This window comes from Periplaneta americana, chromosome 15, assembly GCF_040183065.1.
Source record: "Periplaneta americana isolate PAMFEO1 chromosome 15, P.americana_PAMFEO1_priV1, whole genome shotgun sequence".
NCBI classification, from domain to species: domain Eukaryota; kingdom Metazoa; phylum Arthropoda; class Insecta; order Blattodea; family Blattidae; genus Periplaneta; species Periplaneta americana.
In genome coordinates, this window is record NC_091131.1 from 71085786 (window position 1) to 71104229 (window position 18444).

General features: G+C 32.9%; 2 protein-coding genes across 2 annotated transcripts in view; one reads left to right on the top strand and one right to left on the bottom strand.

Moving 5' to 3' along the window:
* LOC138715119 (UDP-glycosyltransferase UGT5-like) overlaps positions 1-18444 on the top strand; it is a 167918-nt gene that overhangs the window by 5875 nt on the left and 143599 nt on the right. The gene's annotated exons all lie outside the window — the stretch shown is intronic.
* On the bottom strand, positions 1461-17509 carry LOC138715117 (hatching enzyme 1.2-like). The gene is made up of 5 exons (XM_069847646.1): positions 17344-17509; positions 11103-11279; positions 8721-9023; positions 6264-6397; positions 1461-3395 (listed from the first exon to the last, which is right to left on the bottom strand). Exons 1-5 carry the CDS (start codon positions 17462-17464, stop codon positions 3165-3167), a joined length of 966 nt encoding a protein of 321 aa, XP_069703747.1. The 5' UTR covers positions 17465-17509; the 3' UTR covers positions 1461-3164.

The window sequence follows — 18444 nt, forward strand, 5'->3', positions numbered from 1 at the left end:
GAAGAAATTTGGACTCAGAAAAGATATAAAATATGTGTGCTATTCTCATTAAAGCTTTAAAAAGAATCAACGGGAATATTCCTGCGGACGGAACTTCAAGCCTACACTTCCCGTGTAGGTGTTTTCCGGCACGTTAAAGATCTCGGAAACGTAAATTAGAGCTTCTGGACTGAATTTCTCCTCTCCCGCGTCCTGGTAATACCACAGTCTAGTATATACAGTCACGAAGCTGAATACGTAGTAAATATGCATCCATAGATAGTTGCCAACCACTAGGATCACTAATATCGCCTCATTACAGGCAATGCGAAATAGTACCAGCACAGTCCATTGTTCCTAGCACCCTCACAACTCATATACTAACTTTTTTTTTTTTTTAATTCGTCAACTTTTTGGATACAGTATCGAAATCTTGGGTGATATCCCGACTGTTCCTAATTACTTTTTGCTTATTGCTGAGAGGTAGAAATATACTGACTGTAAATACTAGACTGTGGTGATACCATAGTTGAATACTAGGTGGCGTTTGAGACGATGAGATTACGACCTGTCTCTCTGCCATCTGTCGGCAAATAAGTTTAACTAAATTCCGAAGTAGGTATTGAAACAGCTGCTAGGAAGTATCTATGTTCCGACTCCGGAAATGTGGGTATAATACCTTTTACCACATCAGTTAAATATCTTGGAATACTTCTAGACAAACGTTTATCTTACAGCATCACATTCAAAACGTAAGAGACAAAGCATTTCAAAGATACATGACACTAGGTTGCGGGTTCGATCCCGGGCCAGGTCAATGGCATTTAAGTGTGCTTAAATGCGACAGGCTCATGTCAGTAGATTTACTAGCATGTAAAAGAACTCCTGCGGGACAAAATTCCGGCACATCCGGCGACGCTGATATAAGCTCTGCAGTTGCGAGCGTCGTTAAATAAAACATAACATTTAACATTTACATGACACTCTATCCACTTTTCAAAAGTCTGACTTCAAGAAAAGCAAAATTCCTGCTGTGTACATCAGTCATCAGATCATACAGCCACTACTGCTGTGAGATATGGAGCCAAGCTCATCCTCGCTACCTGAAGAGCCTGGAAGAAATTCAAAGATCTGTCTGCAGAACAATGACTGGTACACACTACCTCACAAACAATGTCTACAATGTCTACTCTACAGTGAACTTCATATACCCTTCCTGGTTGCTCATATTCAAGATCTACACACTACATACAGGAATAAGCTACTTCATCATGCCAACCCTTTACTAAGAGACATAACATAAATTCAAACAAATACCTCCGTCTTTGACGGTCTTATTAATAAATTTTCTTTAATGTAACCTATTTTATATTTCAATTTGTATAATCATAGTTTTGTAAAAGGCAAGGGTCCAAGAGACCTGGTACTTTTAATAAAAACATCTTAAAACTAAAAAAAGGGTTAAATAAATGAATAATTGTTCTCATACGAAGGTTTGTGAAATAAATTGTAACACTGTAAGTTTAAATTAATTAGATTGCTTAAAGACGTTTAATGAATCTTAATTTAATATATAACAGGTTAATATAATATTATACAATATGTTAATATTGGAAATTAATTTGAAAATACATAATTATTGAGATTTGCTGGGCATTATAGTTCATTGAAAGATTATTGTATTGCATAGGTGTTATGAAATGAAATAAATTGAAATACGAATATTAAAAATGAATTTGAAGTATTCGTCCTTACTTAGTTCTTCTTTGTTGTTTCCGACTCGTTCGTTAATATTGGTGCATGGTGCATGTACGAAGCCTTCTTCTTCCTATAGTTTTCTATAACGGCATATTTTGATCTCTATTGGGTTTATTAATTGAATTCCAATTTCAGTTATCTGTTTTTCTGCATTGTATTCACGTGTTTCTCCGAATTGGATTGATCTGTATTTTATTTCTTATTCTTTACTGCGTACATTTAATTTTTCAATATTTGTTGATCTAGTATTCTGAACTTAGGAATGTCTTGAATGTCACCAAAGTTTCTAACTGTTGCTGTCAAATTCTTTTAATTAATGTCAATACATATAATACTCTTATGTAAAAGGATGCCTTATATACAGGAATGTCCATACCTGTGGAGTAACGGTTAGAGCGTCTAGCCGCGAAACCAGGTGGCCCGGGTTCGATTCCCGATATGGGCAAGTTACCTGGTTGAGGTTTTTTCCGGCGTTTTCCCTCAATCCAATATGAGCAAATGCTGGGTAACTTTCGGTGCTGGACCCCGGACTCATTTCACCGGCATTATCACCTTCATCTCATTCAGACGCTAAATAACCTGAGGTGTTGATAAAGTGTCGTAAAATAACCTACTATAACATTTTGAAATAATTAGGAAAATGCTGTGTGTACTAATTTTTATGTAGCCAAACTATTCTCTCCCTTTTTAGTAATGATGTATAATAACTTTAAAAAATAAATTCAGTTTAAGAAACCTTAATACATACCGATATCTAAACTTACTACTTACATTAATAACCGGTAATTCAAAACCGGAAAAAAATCGAGTTCGTAGTTATATAGTGTTGGACCCGCGAAATACTTCTAACATTATATTAGAGAATAACATATTAATATTTGAGGAGAAAAAATAGGGAAAACAATGTATAAAGATAAGGTGAAATAGAGGTGAAGGGCCCAAAATTTCTTACTATCGCTTATGTAATTTAATCATCACTATTTAATAACGGTTTCCTGGAAGTAAAAAATCGCAATGGATTATCAGTGTTGCTTAACGTACTACTGAATATAATACTTAATATCTAATTAAGAATAATATTGTATACTCACATGATAAACATAAATATAAGCATTGTTTTAACAGTTAATGACAAATTGCTGACGATCAAAATAAATAATATAGATTTTCATGATATTGGGACACTAGAGATAGTAGATCACATATATTTTTAGATGCCTTTATCAAAGCTTACACTGTGTTAACTCTGTCTCTATCAATGTTAAAAATCAAAATCATAAAAACTTGAGAACACCATGATTATGAAATGACATTTTCCCAAGAAAATAAATAACGAAATTATATAAAGTATGAAATTGTAAATAGGAAACTGGGTTACAAGTGTGTTTTGATTTTTAACATTTTTTAAATAGCTACATTTATATAAATTATTTGTTAGGGCGCATTGTTTTTGGAAATATCATAAAATCCTCTTCCTCTTCTTCAATATCAGGCTTTTCTTCATCCAAATTGTCTTCCCTATACTCATCTTCATCTTCATCTTCATACTCATTATCTTCTTCCTCATTATGCATTTGTTGACATTTGTACATTCTACTCAGTTTCTCTATGTCTTTCATACTTAGGCCCTCGCGCTGACCAATCTCGACTCCAGTTTCCTAAATAATACAAAGTAATTAGAAATCAGAATGCGATTATTACAGTATGTATCAATTCATATCAATACGAATGGCTATCAAAAACGATTTGGAGAAATTGTTTCTTTCACACATACGACAAAATAATATTGATAACAGTTGTCTAGAAAAGATAAGAGTGTTTCGATAATTGACGATCTGGTTGTGATGAAGCTTTTTTTATTCCACAGTCTCTCAAACGTTTCGAAACTATTTTCTAGTTTCATCCTCAGGATTCGTATGGTCGATTTTCGGAAGATTCACTTATTCTGTAGAGTTCGTTATACTAAATTAGTGTATGTTAATGCCATTGATGTAACTGGACCAGAAGATAATGCGAATTTTGCCAACAAACTCATTAGAATTGTTTGTAAGAATTTCCGTTAAGTTAGAACCTAATCTTCATTCCATACAATATCACTCCGCATAGAACAAACACAACGCAAAATCCTTCCGCGCCCCGACCGCCGATAGGTTCCTATGTTCTCATATACTGTGTCTGGGTTATGTTGTGAGGTGTGACGCAACTGCAAGTCATCATATCACGCCTCTATCTTTGTCCCGCCTACAAATTACATTCTTTCTTCACATACTTAATAATTAATATTTCAACTGTTTCATATATCGTATTTCCTTTTCATGTTCAGAAAAAACAGCACACTTCCCATTAAGTCTCTGAAAATGTGTAACAGGTTGTGTTTTCAGACTGGGAACTAATTAACTTAGTGTTGTAGGCGCCATAAAGAGATTATTTGTGTTGCAGCCAATGTAATGGAATTCAGACATGTGCATTTGTTTACATGCGGAGTCACCTTGCATGCAGTGAAGATTAGCTAGCAATACTACTGTAGGGAGCTCACGTGTTGGAGGAATTACTGAACGGACTGTTCTCCCACGCGGTGATATCATCGAACTGTGTTTTGTCATCCATAGAACATTCTTGTACCGGTGTTGTGTGTTCAGGTAATTCGTATGCCTAAGATTGCGTTTTAATTTCATAGAAGTGTTTATAAATATTGTTTATAACTTACGTTATTATATTATCGAATTATGTTAGTCATCTCAAAATTTTCTTCCCTAGTATTGTAAATTTATGTGTGATGTTATTTGTATGCGTAATACTGTGTTTAATATCATATAAGTGTTTATGAATATTGTTTTAATCATTATAATTTAGTCAAAGTGTAGTCCATATTTTATATAAAAAACAATACAGTCAGAGGAGAAATAAAAAATAACACTTAGTGAAGCCCAGGAAATATTTAAGAAGGTGATACTTATGTGTGATATTTGAATACAAGTTAGGTGTACGGCGATCATAGCTAGCTTCGCTTGTACTGAGAGCACTGCAGTCAAAACTGTTCAGTCTACAGAGAAGCAGTCTCCCCATACTATCCGGTACTCTGTGTTTACATCTGTTTATTCCTTTCTCTGTGTATATAAGTCGGTGAATATGTATACTCATGTACAAAAAGAAACTCTTGGATATAATAACAAAGTATTTATTTAAAGACATCTTCTATGCAATAAAATATTATTTTTACCAGGGATAGACGAAACTCCAAAATTTTCAGAAGCCAGCCCCCTATTTTCAGAAGTTCTCACATTTTGCTCACACATGCAATGAGAAAACCATTCGATCTAAGATAAAGATACATTTACTGAAATATGTTAAACAATATTAAATATGCCTATCTATGCAATGAAAACACGAGCTCTCAGAGACGCACTGTGTTCTTCACTGAAGCTATGTAGTGGCATTATCTTGAGATGCGTAAGGAATATAACATGTATTAATCTAAAAGGCACATTTTGAATTTCTTCCTACAACCGCTTTTGTTAACTTTTTTGGATCCAATAAAATAATAAATTAATGCGTCACATTCATTTTTAGTCGCCATGGCAACCTGGGGCCCGGATTTGTTTGTCGCTGATTTTTACAATAAGTAAAACGCAACTAGATACTTTAGGTCTGTTTAGAGCTTGGACTGTTTCTTAATGTAGAAATAATAAGTTAACGGTGCGAGGTACAATAAAAAATATATTTTGGAACTCTTTTTTGACGAATTAACATAATTATGTAGAATATTTCAAGGCGTATTTTTATCAGATAACACCAATAGCTCAAGCTGATATCCATGGCCGAATTGTACCAGATATTTGGGTCATAATTTATTATTAACAAGAGTACGTGGCCCCCTTGTTCCCCGGACCTCACACCTAGTGATTTGAGAGGAATGCTAAAAGGGGAAAAAAAAACGCATGTGCTAAAGGACCTTAAAGAAAATATACAAAGAAAAATGAGGTTCGTTAATGCAGAGGAACTGTTGCGTGTTAATGACAGTTTCTTGACAAGATGTGAAATATTATGTGTTAGAGAAAATGGACATCACTTCCAGCGGCTATTGTGAGGAGGAAAGGCTACCAGATATTGTTGATACATAATTATACCTAAAGTTGAAAGATCGTGGTGTGCTTACCTGTCTTCTTTCAACACATCTTTCATGTAGCAGAAGGTATTTCAGAGTTTGTATGTGTGAAAGTATTATTGTAATGATTGCTTTAGTATTTTTGGAACGGCTGATGTTTGAATGTTAGTGATGTCTTACTTTTATAGGCGAATGTTAACATAGACTTTGAAATAATAGTATTATATCTGTCCTACTTGTGAAGATACCGTGCAGTAGTTCGTTATAGTATAAATACTAGATTTTTCCAACTAGATTTAAATTGAAATTGGGATATTTAATTCAAAAAAATGAATTTCTGTTTTCATACCAAATAGTAAAATTAATATTAGCCTATATTTATAAAACAAGAATGGAATGGTGAATTTGCACTGGTACATACAAGAGGTGTTATTGTGGGTTTTCCATTTTTGGAGAAGGCATATGCACTGTAGTGCATTATACTGCCATAGTCATATCGCACTCCGAAGTTCGTGACAGTTGCTTCATTATATTTTCTGAAATTGTGCTCCTTTCCTGTGGAAAGAAAGAAAAGAATACATGTCATAAGTTTGTTTTGTCTTTTTCATTTATACCAGTGAACTGTAGTGAAATCATAGGATAAGTACAAAGCTTAGCAGGTTGTAGGAAGTTGAGAAAACCTCATGTGGAAGCAAAGTAAGTTCATATTTTCTAATTTATCAACACTATCTCTAAATGAGGAAGAAAACAAAGTGAATTATTCAGAAGAGATATAGCATAAATTTTTCGCATCGGTAGTAATGAATATGTCACATGATATAAACTATGACGATAATAAAATGAGAAAGCATCAGTTAACTGAAACAAGAACGAAAGAAGAAAAGTAAATTAATGTGATAATAATTTGATTACCATTTGGACGGCCAACATGTGAGAGACCAACAACCAAATGGAGTACACATGTTTTAGATAATGTACTGAACATAGAATTTGAAGTGAAGAGTTTAGGGAGACAAAAATTCTTAAGCTAAAGCATTGGAACTAAGGAAGCAAATAATCTAAGGAGACAGAATATAAAAAAACGGTTAAATTTAACATATTGAATATATTTTTATCTAAATAATGTTACTGAAATCGGAGTGTTCTCAGCAGAAATTTTGAAATTCATATGTTTATTAAAATCACATTATGTTCGTGAATGTTCATAGCAAATAAGTTCATTTCATCATTATGGTGCAGATATCACAAAATCTGAGAAATTTCTCCTTTGACAGTGAGCTCATTCCTTTGCTATCCCACAACTAATAGTTTTTACAGAGCTATGATCGAATGAATGAACGAACGAATGAATGAGCAAGTGAATGAATGAACGAACGAACGAACGAAACGAACGAACGAATGAATGAGCGAACGAACGAATGAATGAACGAACGAAACGAACGAATGAATGAACGAACGAACTTATGAAAATTGCTCTTTAGATTTTCTTATAAAGTGGAAATCACAAGGGGACACATTGGGCGATCACATTATCCAAAACTAATAATTCTTTTTTCAAGACCCATTCTTAATGTTTTACAGATTAGTAATAAAGGGTCTGAATGGAATTACAGCAGGAAGTTTGGTGATTTAATGTCTTAAATTGTGTTTAGGGGATCATAGATATAGAGATCAGTTAGGTAGTTCTAAAATTGAAAAAAGATGTTGGGAAATTAAAAAGTGGCTACTTAATAAATATAGTACCGATTGAAGTTTATTGTAAAGAAGTAAATCTTAGAAAGTGATATAGTGAAGTTTATGAAAGATTATCTTAGTGATAGTATTTCCAATTTTCTATAGTTTTTTCTGAGTGTTGATTGTGGTTAAGAAATGAATAATCAAACTGAAGTGAACTAGATACTCATGTCAAGATTTAATAAGATTATTAGAATGATGTGTATTAGGTACAAAACAGATCCCCATGAGTATAAACCCGTGTGTAATGTAGAAAGACGGAATTATATATAAATTTAGTTAGCAAGATTAGAATGCTGAAAGGAACGTAAGTATGGAACGAACAGATGATGAACATTTAAGATCAATAAGAAGAAATTAACTGTTTGGATTTAAGTTAATAGCGAGAGTAGTAGAGTTAGTTCAACAGGCTGTCGGGATTGCATGCTAATTGTAGGTATATGTAATAGAAAGTTATGGTGAAACCCGTATACATAAGTTGTGGTACACCATAACTAATATAAATGTTGATAACAAATAAATATCCATCTATCCATCTAAAAAAATGTTCTACAGATTAGTAAAAAATAAATATTAAACCAGTATACTGGTAGTTCGACTTCTAAGCATGGATTATAATCCCGAATTAAATACCGGTATACGAACTCAAAAATGCAGTTTATTAACTTTTATTGCGTATTATAAAATGCACACTTGAGAGCTAGTACATTTCAGTGAACCCTCTTCAGCTGTGATAGCCAAATTGTCTTGGCCAGCATTCTTGGAAATTTATTTTGACTTTCTGACTATGCTGTAAATGACAACAGTCGGATAACAACGAAATGTCTTTGTACAAATTGAATATTGTATAATTTATAACAGTGTTTAGAATTTGTTGATCAATCTGGGGAGAAATGTGAAAGTTAAAATGCAAAGATAACTCCATTTTAAGATAAGTTAATTCATTACTGTCTTGGCCTCTACTATAACTAGGAAAAATACTACTAATTGAATGTAAGTACATGCATAAAGGTAAAGAGAAGAAGAAATTATTGAGTCATATCAAATACTTTTCATAGATAGAATGAAACTGCTTATAAAAAGAGTTTTCCTTTTTGGGTTATTGAAACAAAATATTTGTCATACACAAGAGAGCGTATCTTACCCATTTTAATGTTTTGCCAGTTGATAGTAACAAAATTATCTCTTTCATAGGTACTTTGTTGGTGGTAAAATCCCAATGCATGTAGTAATTCATGTACAACTATCCCATGATGCACACAACCAGGATTTTGCAGATTTACAACCTGTCCACCTCCTTTACGTCCAACAAATGACCAACATCCTGATGCTTTTGCTTGTATTGTAATGAAGTCTTCGTCTCCTTTTTTGTAAGGTCGAAATTTCACACACGTTTTCTGATGATATTCCTTAAATGCCCCAAGTATGATATCCCGATCTTCATCAGCTAGAAGATAAAATACAATTTCGTTGATTGTATAAACATGGTGTGTTAAGAAAATACGTGCAAGTATTTTGACAAGTGAATTATAAAATATATTCGAATGAAAAATACTTCTGCCACTTTTTTTTACTCTAATATTTTTGTTCAATATTATCAGTAGGTGTTTAAAATTAACACGTAACTCAAGGTTCCAAATAAAAGCGCTGGCCAAGAACAGAGTGCGATGGAAGACGTTTGTAACTGTCCTTTTTTCCTACAAGGAATAAATAGGAACTATGAAGAGGAGGAAAATTAGCATGTATCTTAAAGGAATGCAACATTTTAACGCCTTCGAGATTAGGCTTTCCTGCAGAAAGGAGTAGTGACCTCTGCCTTATAATTAATTATTGCTTTATTTTGGTGTATCGTATAAAAGCATGCACCGTCTTTTATAATATATAATATAGTATAGTATAGTATAGTATAGTATAATATAATATAATATAATATAATATAATATAATATAATATAATATAATATAATATAATATAATATAATATAATATAATATAATATAATATAATATAATATAATATAATATAATACAAAATAATTGATTGTAATTTGTAGACTCGTATAGCACGCATTCATAATTTTTCTTATTTCAAGTTTGTGTTAATATTTATATGTTTTTGTTAATTCTAAAGTTTAATTAGTTCTGAAGTATCTAGATGCTTTTCACTTATTGTAAAAATCGAGGGCAGACAAATTCTGGGCGCCAAGTAACCATCACAAATAAAATTTTAAGTAGTTCCTGAATTGTTAGAGTTCAAAACTTTTTAAGACTTTGTTTTCTTTTAATACGTAATGTTAACAAAAGCGGTTGTAGGAAGAAATTCGAATCTGCTTTTTAAATTAATATCGTTACATTTGTTACGCATCTCAAGATATTGTCCTACATTGCTTCAGAGCGTCTCTGAGAGCGTGTGTTTGCATTGCATAGATATATAATATTGTTTAATATATTTCAGCAAATGTATCCATATCTTACTTCTTAGCTCGAATGGTTTTCTCGTTGTACGCGTGGACAAAATGTGATGACTCCTGAAATTTTGTTTGGTTTCGTCTGTCCCTAGTAAAAATAATATTTTATTGCATATAACCTGCCGTTACGCAATTGCAGAGGTTATATCAGCTTCGCCGTGTGCCGAAACTTTGTCCTGCAGGAGTTCTTTTACATGCTAGTACATCTACTGACATGAGCCTGTCGCATTTAAAGACATTTAAATGCCATCGAGCTGGGCCGGGATTGGACCCCAACCTCGAGCACAGAAGCCCAGCACTATACCGATTACGCTACTCAGGTCGACTCTTTAAATACTTTGTTATTGTTGTTATTAAATCCAAGTGGTATTTTGTACATGGAGTATTATTCCCGTTATTCACTAACTTATACACACATGTACACGAATAAGTAGATGTAAACACGCAGTAGGTCCTACCGGAGCATGCGGGAAGACAGTTTGGTTCACTACTGTGTGAACTGTTGACTTGCAACTTGCTTTTCGTATGAAGCTAGTATGATCGATGTACACTTAACTTGTATTCAAGGTAACCAAACTCATAACTCTAGTTATATATGTAAGAAAAATAAAAACAGTTATATGAAACATAACTTAATGCATTTAATTGACAACTAATTTGACTAAATAACACCGATTCGACAACTATTTAACGAAATACCCACCGAAATAGTTGCAGATTTAACACCGAAATCACCTACTTTATTTCACCGAAAAATGCGCTCCATCGTCATTATCCATTTATACGTACAGGCTGTTAGCAAAATGAATATTGTATTATTGAAACTGAAAACATAGATTTTTGCAGCGCAGAAAACCACCACAAGATACAGCAAAAAGTGCAAGGGATTTTTTTTGTTAATTTCATTATCCCTATTAATTAAACACTTCCACTTACTTCTCCAACACTCTGTATATGAATTTAAAATATTTTATTTTATTTAACCTTAGTTATAGGACCAACGAAATCCCTTTGAGGTGAACAGATGCTGACTGTTTTAGAATAGCGTAAATGTACTTACAGAAATCAATTTTTTCTATATAATATGGTATAACTGCTTTGTCCCAGCGTGCATTATCGTCTTGTAGGGCATTTTTACCATCTGAATCCTCAGTAACCATGATATCCCCCTCAAACTGTCCACTGAGTTCCCAAGCATTGTTCTTATCTTTTGGAGTCCAAGTTGCAACTCTTGCAGCTGAAATAAATTGCAGATATCGTGAGACAAGTTGAAGAATTATTGTGAGGGAGAAGTATTAAACTCTACACATTTACTTTATCTTTCATATTGTATTGAAATACAGTAATCACAAAAATAATATTGGTATTTCCACATTTCATCAGAAATTGAATATTTGATGAACTTGTTTCAATTCATGATGCTTAACGTATTTTTATCTGTAATATAATCATTGGTGAAATTTTGAGCTGAAGTAGCCTACTGCAAGGAGCAATGAATAAAAAAAACTTCTTACTTAATATTAATACTTGAGAATTTTACTGAATTATCTCCATATAATAAATTCTTGGTGAATATTAAATATTTTACATAGGACGTGATTTATTTATTTATTTATTTATTTATTTATTTATTTATTTATTTATTTATTTATTTATTTATTTATTTATTTATTTATTTATTTATTTATTTATTCTGGTGTAGTTAAGGCCATCAGGCCTTCTCTTCCACAACACCAGGAATAAAAATACAATAATAGAAATAAACAGAAAAAAATACACTCTATACAAAGTAAAGCTACACAAGAAATAAAGAGAGAGAGGAAAAAAACACTATAAACAAAGTAAAGCCACGCAAAAATATACACAGGTTGCAGTCACACAAACTTTAAATGAGTGATTAAGTGTCATAATTAATTGTATCCTAATTAATTAACTAACATAAACAAGACACTTGCAATTTTAATCTAGATTAAAAAAGAAAAAGAAAAAAAAACACAAATCAATACTTCTAGCAATACCTAAAAACATTAACTAAGACAAAATTTTCCAATTTAGTTTTGAATTGTGATAAAGTCCGGCAGTCCCTGACGTCATTGCGTAACGAATTCCAGAGGCGAGGTATTTCTACAATATAGGAAGATGAGTATAAAGACGTTCTATGATGAGGGATAGAAAGAAGTTCTTGATGTCGGTTTCGAAGAGTTGTAAGAAATTGAAAGCGCGATAACAGATAATTCGGAGTAGAAGTATGCATGATTTTAAACAGAAGAGACGGTGAATGTACCCAGGTATTGTTCTTCGTTCCTTCAGACGCACCCATGAAAGTAACTGGAGGGAAGGTGTTATATGGTCAAATTTACGAGTATTGCAGATGAATCGTATGCACACATTATGAACATGTTGTAGTCTCTTAGCTAAGAGTGAACTTACATTAGTTAGTAAGGAATCCCAATAATCAAAATGGGGCATTACAAGCGTTTGAATAAGATTATTTTTTAGGCTAAGTGGTAGAAATTATTTTATATGGACGTGATGGCATGACTAATATTTATACTATTGAAAGGACAATTTTTAAATATACTGTATAGTTGCGAAGTAAAATATAAGTTTCTAAATGTAAAGTGTGCTGGTAAATTCCACTCACTATCAAAAAACCTGAAATTCATAGGCATTTAATTTGATTACAACCTTATAAAATTCTTTATATTGAGCTTTTACGATTGAAATTACTTACCAACACTTTTTTCAGAAAGGAATAGGCTAAAAAAATAAATCTAGGAGCTGCGTACTTCAGTTATGAATATGCAATTAGCGGACATGATAATTTTAGTTCTGATCCAAAATAGTACATTATGCAACGAGCCTATAATGGTAGTAATTAAGACGCGAGTATGTTTGTTTATGAAACGAGCGCAAGCGAGTTTTATAATTTTCATACGAGCGTCTTAATTGCCATTATAGGCTAGTTTCATACTACTTTTTATGCTCGACCATATTTCTAACTTGAAATTATTCACAAGTATTCATGTTATGATTATATCTAAGTGAAGAGCGGAACTGACCTTCTAAATTGTGAAATGTGCGCAGACGCGAAAGTATTGATTTTTTCCGAGGGACGAATGTCATTGACCTTGATAAAATCTAGAGAGTAAACTAAATATTAATATTGATATAACATTGAAATTAAATTAGATATTGAAAAACGAGATGACAAATTGAATTTATTTGAATATTATTTACAATTAACGCTAATTATTATAGTAACAGAACATAACCTTCTGCGACAGTATTGGATTTCCAGCCTCCATGACGTTTCGCTAATTGTCTTTCGATTGCATATCCGAGAATAATCGATACTTCCGGTTTTATAATGGTACAATGGTGATTTCTCATTGGCTGAACAACTGAACTATAATGAATAGGTGTACTTTAATGAGGTGCATTAAAGGGCTACTACCAGGTGTATAATTACTACATTTCGGCATGGTCGAGCATAAACTTGTTATTTAAGAGTAAACAGGTCTAAGTAGGTCTATTCTTAATTTGGAAAGAATATTTCATAATTAAGGAATACACTTAATTTAGGGACTTTAATGTGTGTGTGCGTACGTGCGTGTATTGTGGGTCCCTATCACCACGGCATAGCGCGTCCTCAGGTTGCGGATCGAGGAGACGGCCTGCAGATATGGAGGGTAGCCCCTGAATATATTGAATAAGCAATCGCGGACAGCCGATGAAGGGTGGTCCTCCAGCTTGGGGGTAGGGCGTAAAAAAGCTTGTTACGAATCCTTCAATGGATTTGAAAGAGGTGGGATATGATGATAGAGAATGGATTAATCTTGCTCAGGATAGGGACCAATGGCTGGCTTATGTGAGGGCGGCAATGAACCTCCGGGTTCCTTAAAAGCCAGTAAGTAAGTAAGTAAGTAAGTAAGTAAGTAAGTAAGTAAGTAAGTAAGTAAGTAAGTGCGTACGTGCGTGTGTTTTTTTTATCAAGTGCCATACACAATGTAGGCAACACGAAAAAAAAAACTAATTGGGTATAAATGGAACGATGATATAAAGATGATTGAACAGGAGAACATAATTAATCAGAAAGCTAAAGAAAAAAACTGACTGGATTTAAGGAAATCCCAATGATTAAGTGAAATGTCGATTGAAAAAGTATTCATAAAAACTATTATAAAATGGTGTAGCACAAAGATATTTCTTCAGTCTTTTTTTAGTAATAATTTATTTTGTTTGTTTAGTCAACTGTCCGAAGTGAAACCAATAAGGCATCATTTATGAGGCAACTAAGCCAGGAGATAATAGGATAGGGTGGCCAGTTCTTTTCCCCCCTCCATTGCATACATCGCTGTCTAGCAATGTTATATTATTAATACTGACCACCTCTTTAGGCATTTTATTAACATCTTCGCTAACATAGCAAATAGGAGAATTTAATTATTTAGTAATCATCAAAGCTCGGATCTTGGGGACTTGTGTGTCGTGTGCTTGAGTACGGTTACAGGCATAACGTACACAAAGCTCACGCTGCAAGTGCTCAGGGACAGTCGTTTGTACTAAGAAAGTGGTCACATCGAATGGCAAGAAGACGAACGAATAAACTGTGTCACGTCGAAGCCAATGACATTAAGAGAATTACAGGTAAACGGTCTGTTTGAGGAATTAGAAAATACGTGTTATTCGAATGGGTGTTATGGAAGTTTGAAAATGCATTTCTTAAATTTTAGGTACAGAATTTCGTGGAGGAATTCTGAGGAGATACATTATTTTCTTCTAATGCAGAGTTTATATCTTGTAAGTTGTACCACACATAAACTAGAGCTGGAAACGGGCATTCATTGAAAGACATTGCAGTCCTTTAAATTGATGGAGAATTTGTCCATAGCCATGGATCAAGTCGTAGAGGGACCTTCCCTAGTAGTGATACACTAATTGAAAACTATTTGCGAGAAAAATTTAGGATATGCTTATCTTTCTCAGATACGAGATCTGCTGAAAATCGAACAGGAAACAGTGACAGTGAAATATTCAGTATTTTATTTAGGCCCAAGACTTTATAATAAAATTTCAAACCATTTTCCAAATTTGAAATTTTTTAAAATTGAAACTTTTAAAAAAGAATTTTGTAAAATTATCCATGATATATAATAGTAACAAATGTACTTTTTTACCTTTTATTTCTATCGACTATATTCATGTTTTTATTGAATATCACTGGCTTCTGTCGGATTGTCAATTTATATTAAATGTGTATTTTTCTCTCGTTTTCCTTTTCTTCTTTATTCTTGCTCTTGTGTTGTATTTATTGGCTTGAATTAAGTTAATTACTGTATTTAGTAAACTGTCCTTGTAAATTTTATGTTATATTATTCACTAAGACCACACCGTACACGAGCCTGACTCTTACGGTAGTGGCTAGAAACATTTTTATTTTATAAATGAAATTTGTACTCACTAGGTAGCTAGTTAAAATAAATAAAACAAAAAAATTAAAGTTTGCTCCCGTCACTTCATGTGACGTGGAAATAAGTTTCCTTCGTTTCAAATCATGTTTAACTAACAGACGAAGAATTTATGGGTTCGAAAATCTTCGAATGCATGTAGTCATACACTGTAATGAAATGTAGAGAGCAGAACTGTAAATTTTATGTATTTTGCATGTTTATTTATATATATGCTATAAAATTAGATGTTTCAACCTATCATAATATTATCATTATGTTGTTCCAGCCAGGAACCACTTTTATAGCAGACCTGACAGTACCTCCGTGCTGGAAGCGGGAGTTTGTTGACATTGAAGTCCGGTCGCTTAGCCACGTTCAAAGACACAAGTCCCCAACTTCCGAGCTTTGGTAATCATTTTTGTTTCATTGATAAGTAATGTTATATCTTCAAATTGTTTAGGTTTTGGTCGTTGAAAGTGAATTTTAAGCGGTAGTATTTTACATGAAGTCTTACTTTTTTAAGAGAGAACTTGTACTATGGAGGCCATCTTCCAAAGATTACTTTTTGTTTTTACTTTATTCGTATTTTCTTTTCATTTGGAAAACTACTACAGTAATTACACTACAGATCAGCTTTCTGCTACCATATTCATCCATACGTTGTCAAATTCATAACCTTTCCCCACAGACACATTTCATTTTTTTTAACCCTCGCAACTTAGCTACCCTAGAATTTCACACTATTTATTTGAGGTCTCTTTTGACCCCAAGAATATTTGTTGTTAATAATTAGGATATTTTATAGCTTAATGCATTTCTATACACAGTATAAGCAAATTAAAAGTTTTTATTGCACCTAGAATTACTCACTATGTTTAAACAATGAATTAATTTAATTAGTTTAATGGCAGACTATTTATTCTGTATCTGTGTTTCTATTGTTTTCAATGATCAGAAAACACATTCACTTTTCTTGAAACATAACACAAAAAGAAAATTGTTATTGCATCAAGCATAAATTATTGTGTTTATACAATTAATTAATTAAATTAGTCTCATAATTTGTTGTAATAGAAGGAACAAGAAGCTAATTTTGCAAATACAAATAATTACTCTTGAACCTACTACATTTTACCCATAGCCTACATGGCCGTTTATGCTGTGTTCGTTTAATTTGTTCACTTTTCAAAGTACATGTCCACTTTGCTTGCAACAAAACACTCTCACTGGAAAATAATTGTAACTATAATATAAATTGGTGTTCTATAGCTAGGGCCATCCACGAACCCAAACAATAAACATGAAAAAAAAATCAATATATAATTATGAAATAATAATTTTACTTCTAAAGGAAACTAAAATAACTAAGGATAGCATATCTACCCTAATTACCGTAACGTTTTGGAGTATATCAATGCAGATATTAAGAATAAAAGTTAGTGTGGGATCAGAAAAGATCCCAGGTAAGTGTCGAGGGTTAAACTGATCTCTGTCATCCTCGATGTCAATTGGTTTTCACGTTGGCATTGGATCCGTAGTTCAGGATTCAAACCCGACCGAAGACAGTGGCTATCTTGGAAAGACAAAGCTCATGGACCTGCATTATAGATGTGTGATGAGAAAGTGTGAAAGATTAATTTCCCTGAGTAAATGAGCTCTGGGTAAAATTTCATCGAAATTATTTAAAAAAAAGAAAACAAAAAAATAATTTTGATGAACTAGAGGTATTTTAACTTTAACGAGCTACTCTGCTAGCATTAGGATATGTACTGCTGAAAATTCTGTCACATACGTAGGCTGTTCCTTTGATATTTCTCCTAGGAATATCTTACATGTACACATACATACCAATCTCTTCTTGAGAAATAGACGATTTGCTATTTCCTTGGTGAACTGGCTTCGGAGGAACATGTTTTAATTCGACAGAACTAAGTAGCAATATTAATTCTAAAATAATAAATAAATTCATGCTTCTACAGGTGTTAACAACAATTTAACTATTTATCAAACGACAAAAAATACGAGTATGTGTGAGAGACCATTGTGTCAAGCACTTATATATAAGCTGTTGGCATATACGTCAAAATTATTCTCTAAATTATGTGACTTAATTGAGGTCAGTGTTCTCATAAATTATTCCCTTCGTTGATAAGTTATATACCTAATTTCAAGTTAATTAATTACTTATTCTAACACTCACTGTTGTTTTTTTTTCTGAGAATGGCGATTTGCGTGCATAATCTTAAGGTATGCATATCACAGACAGTGATAAATGTAATGAATAATTCTGCGATAAGATATTTTAAAAAATGAAAGTAGGTTGAGAAATATATGTCTAAGTAAGTGGAAGTCAACTTTCACTTTGGATTCATGTGCGGTTCTTTTTTATGTATGTAGAAGATAATTGGCCTAACAAAAGCTAAAGCCTTATCAAAATAATATACAAGCTTTGCTGCATATGGGGTAACCTGAAAGTGGATTAAACCGAAAAAGCATAAGTTAGATAAAGTGAGAAATGAGCTGTCTAAAAACGAGTATTTATTAATATCTGCTTACTTTCTAATTAATTTGATATTGTGACCATGTAGGCCTACTGTATGCTTGCCTTCTGAGGGAAACTCGTTCTTTGTTTCTTTATTCGCGCGTTCATTGGAGCTGTTGTCCAACATGCTTGCCTCAGTACCTTCCAACTTTCAATATCAGTAGCAGCTGGTAGGGTTCAGTTAAAAAAAGCAATATAGTTTGTCTTTCAGTTCCCCAGAGTTGTTGTTTATTTTCAGTCTCCTGTAGTGTGCAATTTGCGTTTGAAATGCATTTTGTCGAGACTAGTACGTTGAATTGCAGGCTTTGCTTTGACTTGGGTAACATTTTTAGCTAATTTGTCACAATTTTCAGCTTCTTCATTAACAGGGAGACTCACATAGGATGCTATTCACTGGAAGACAAATG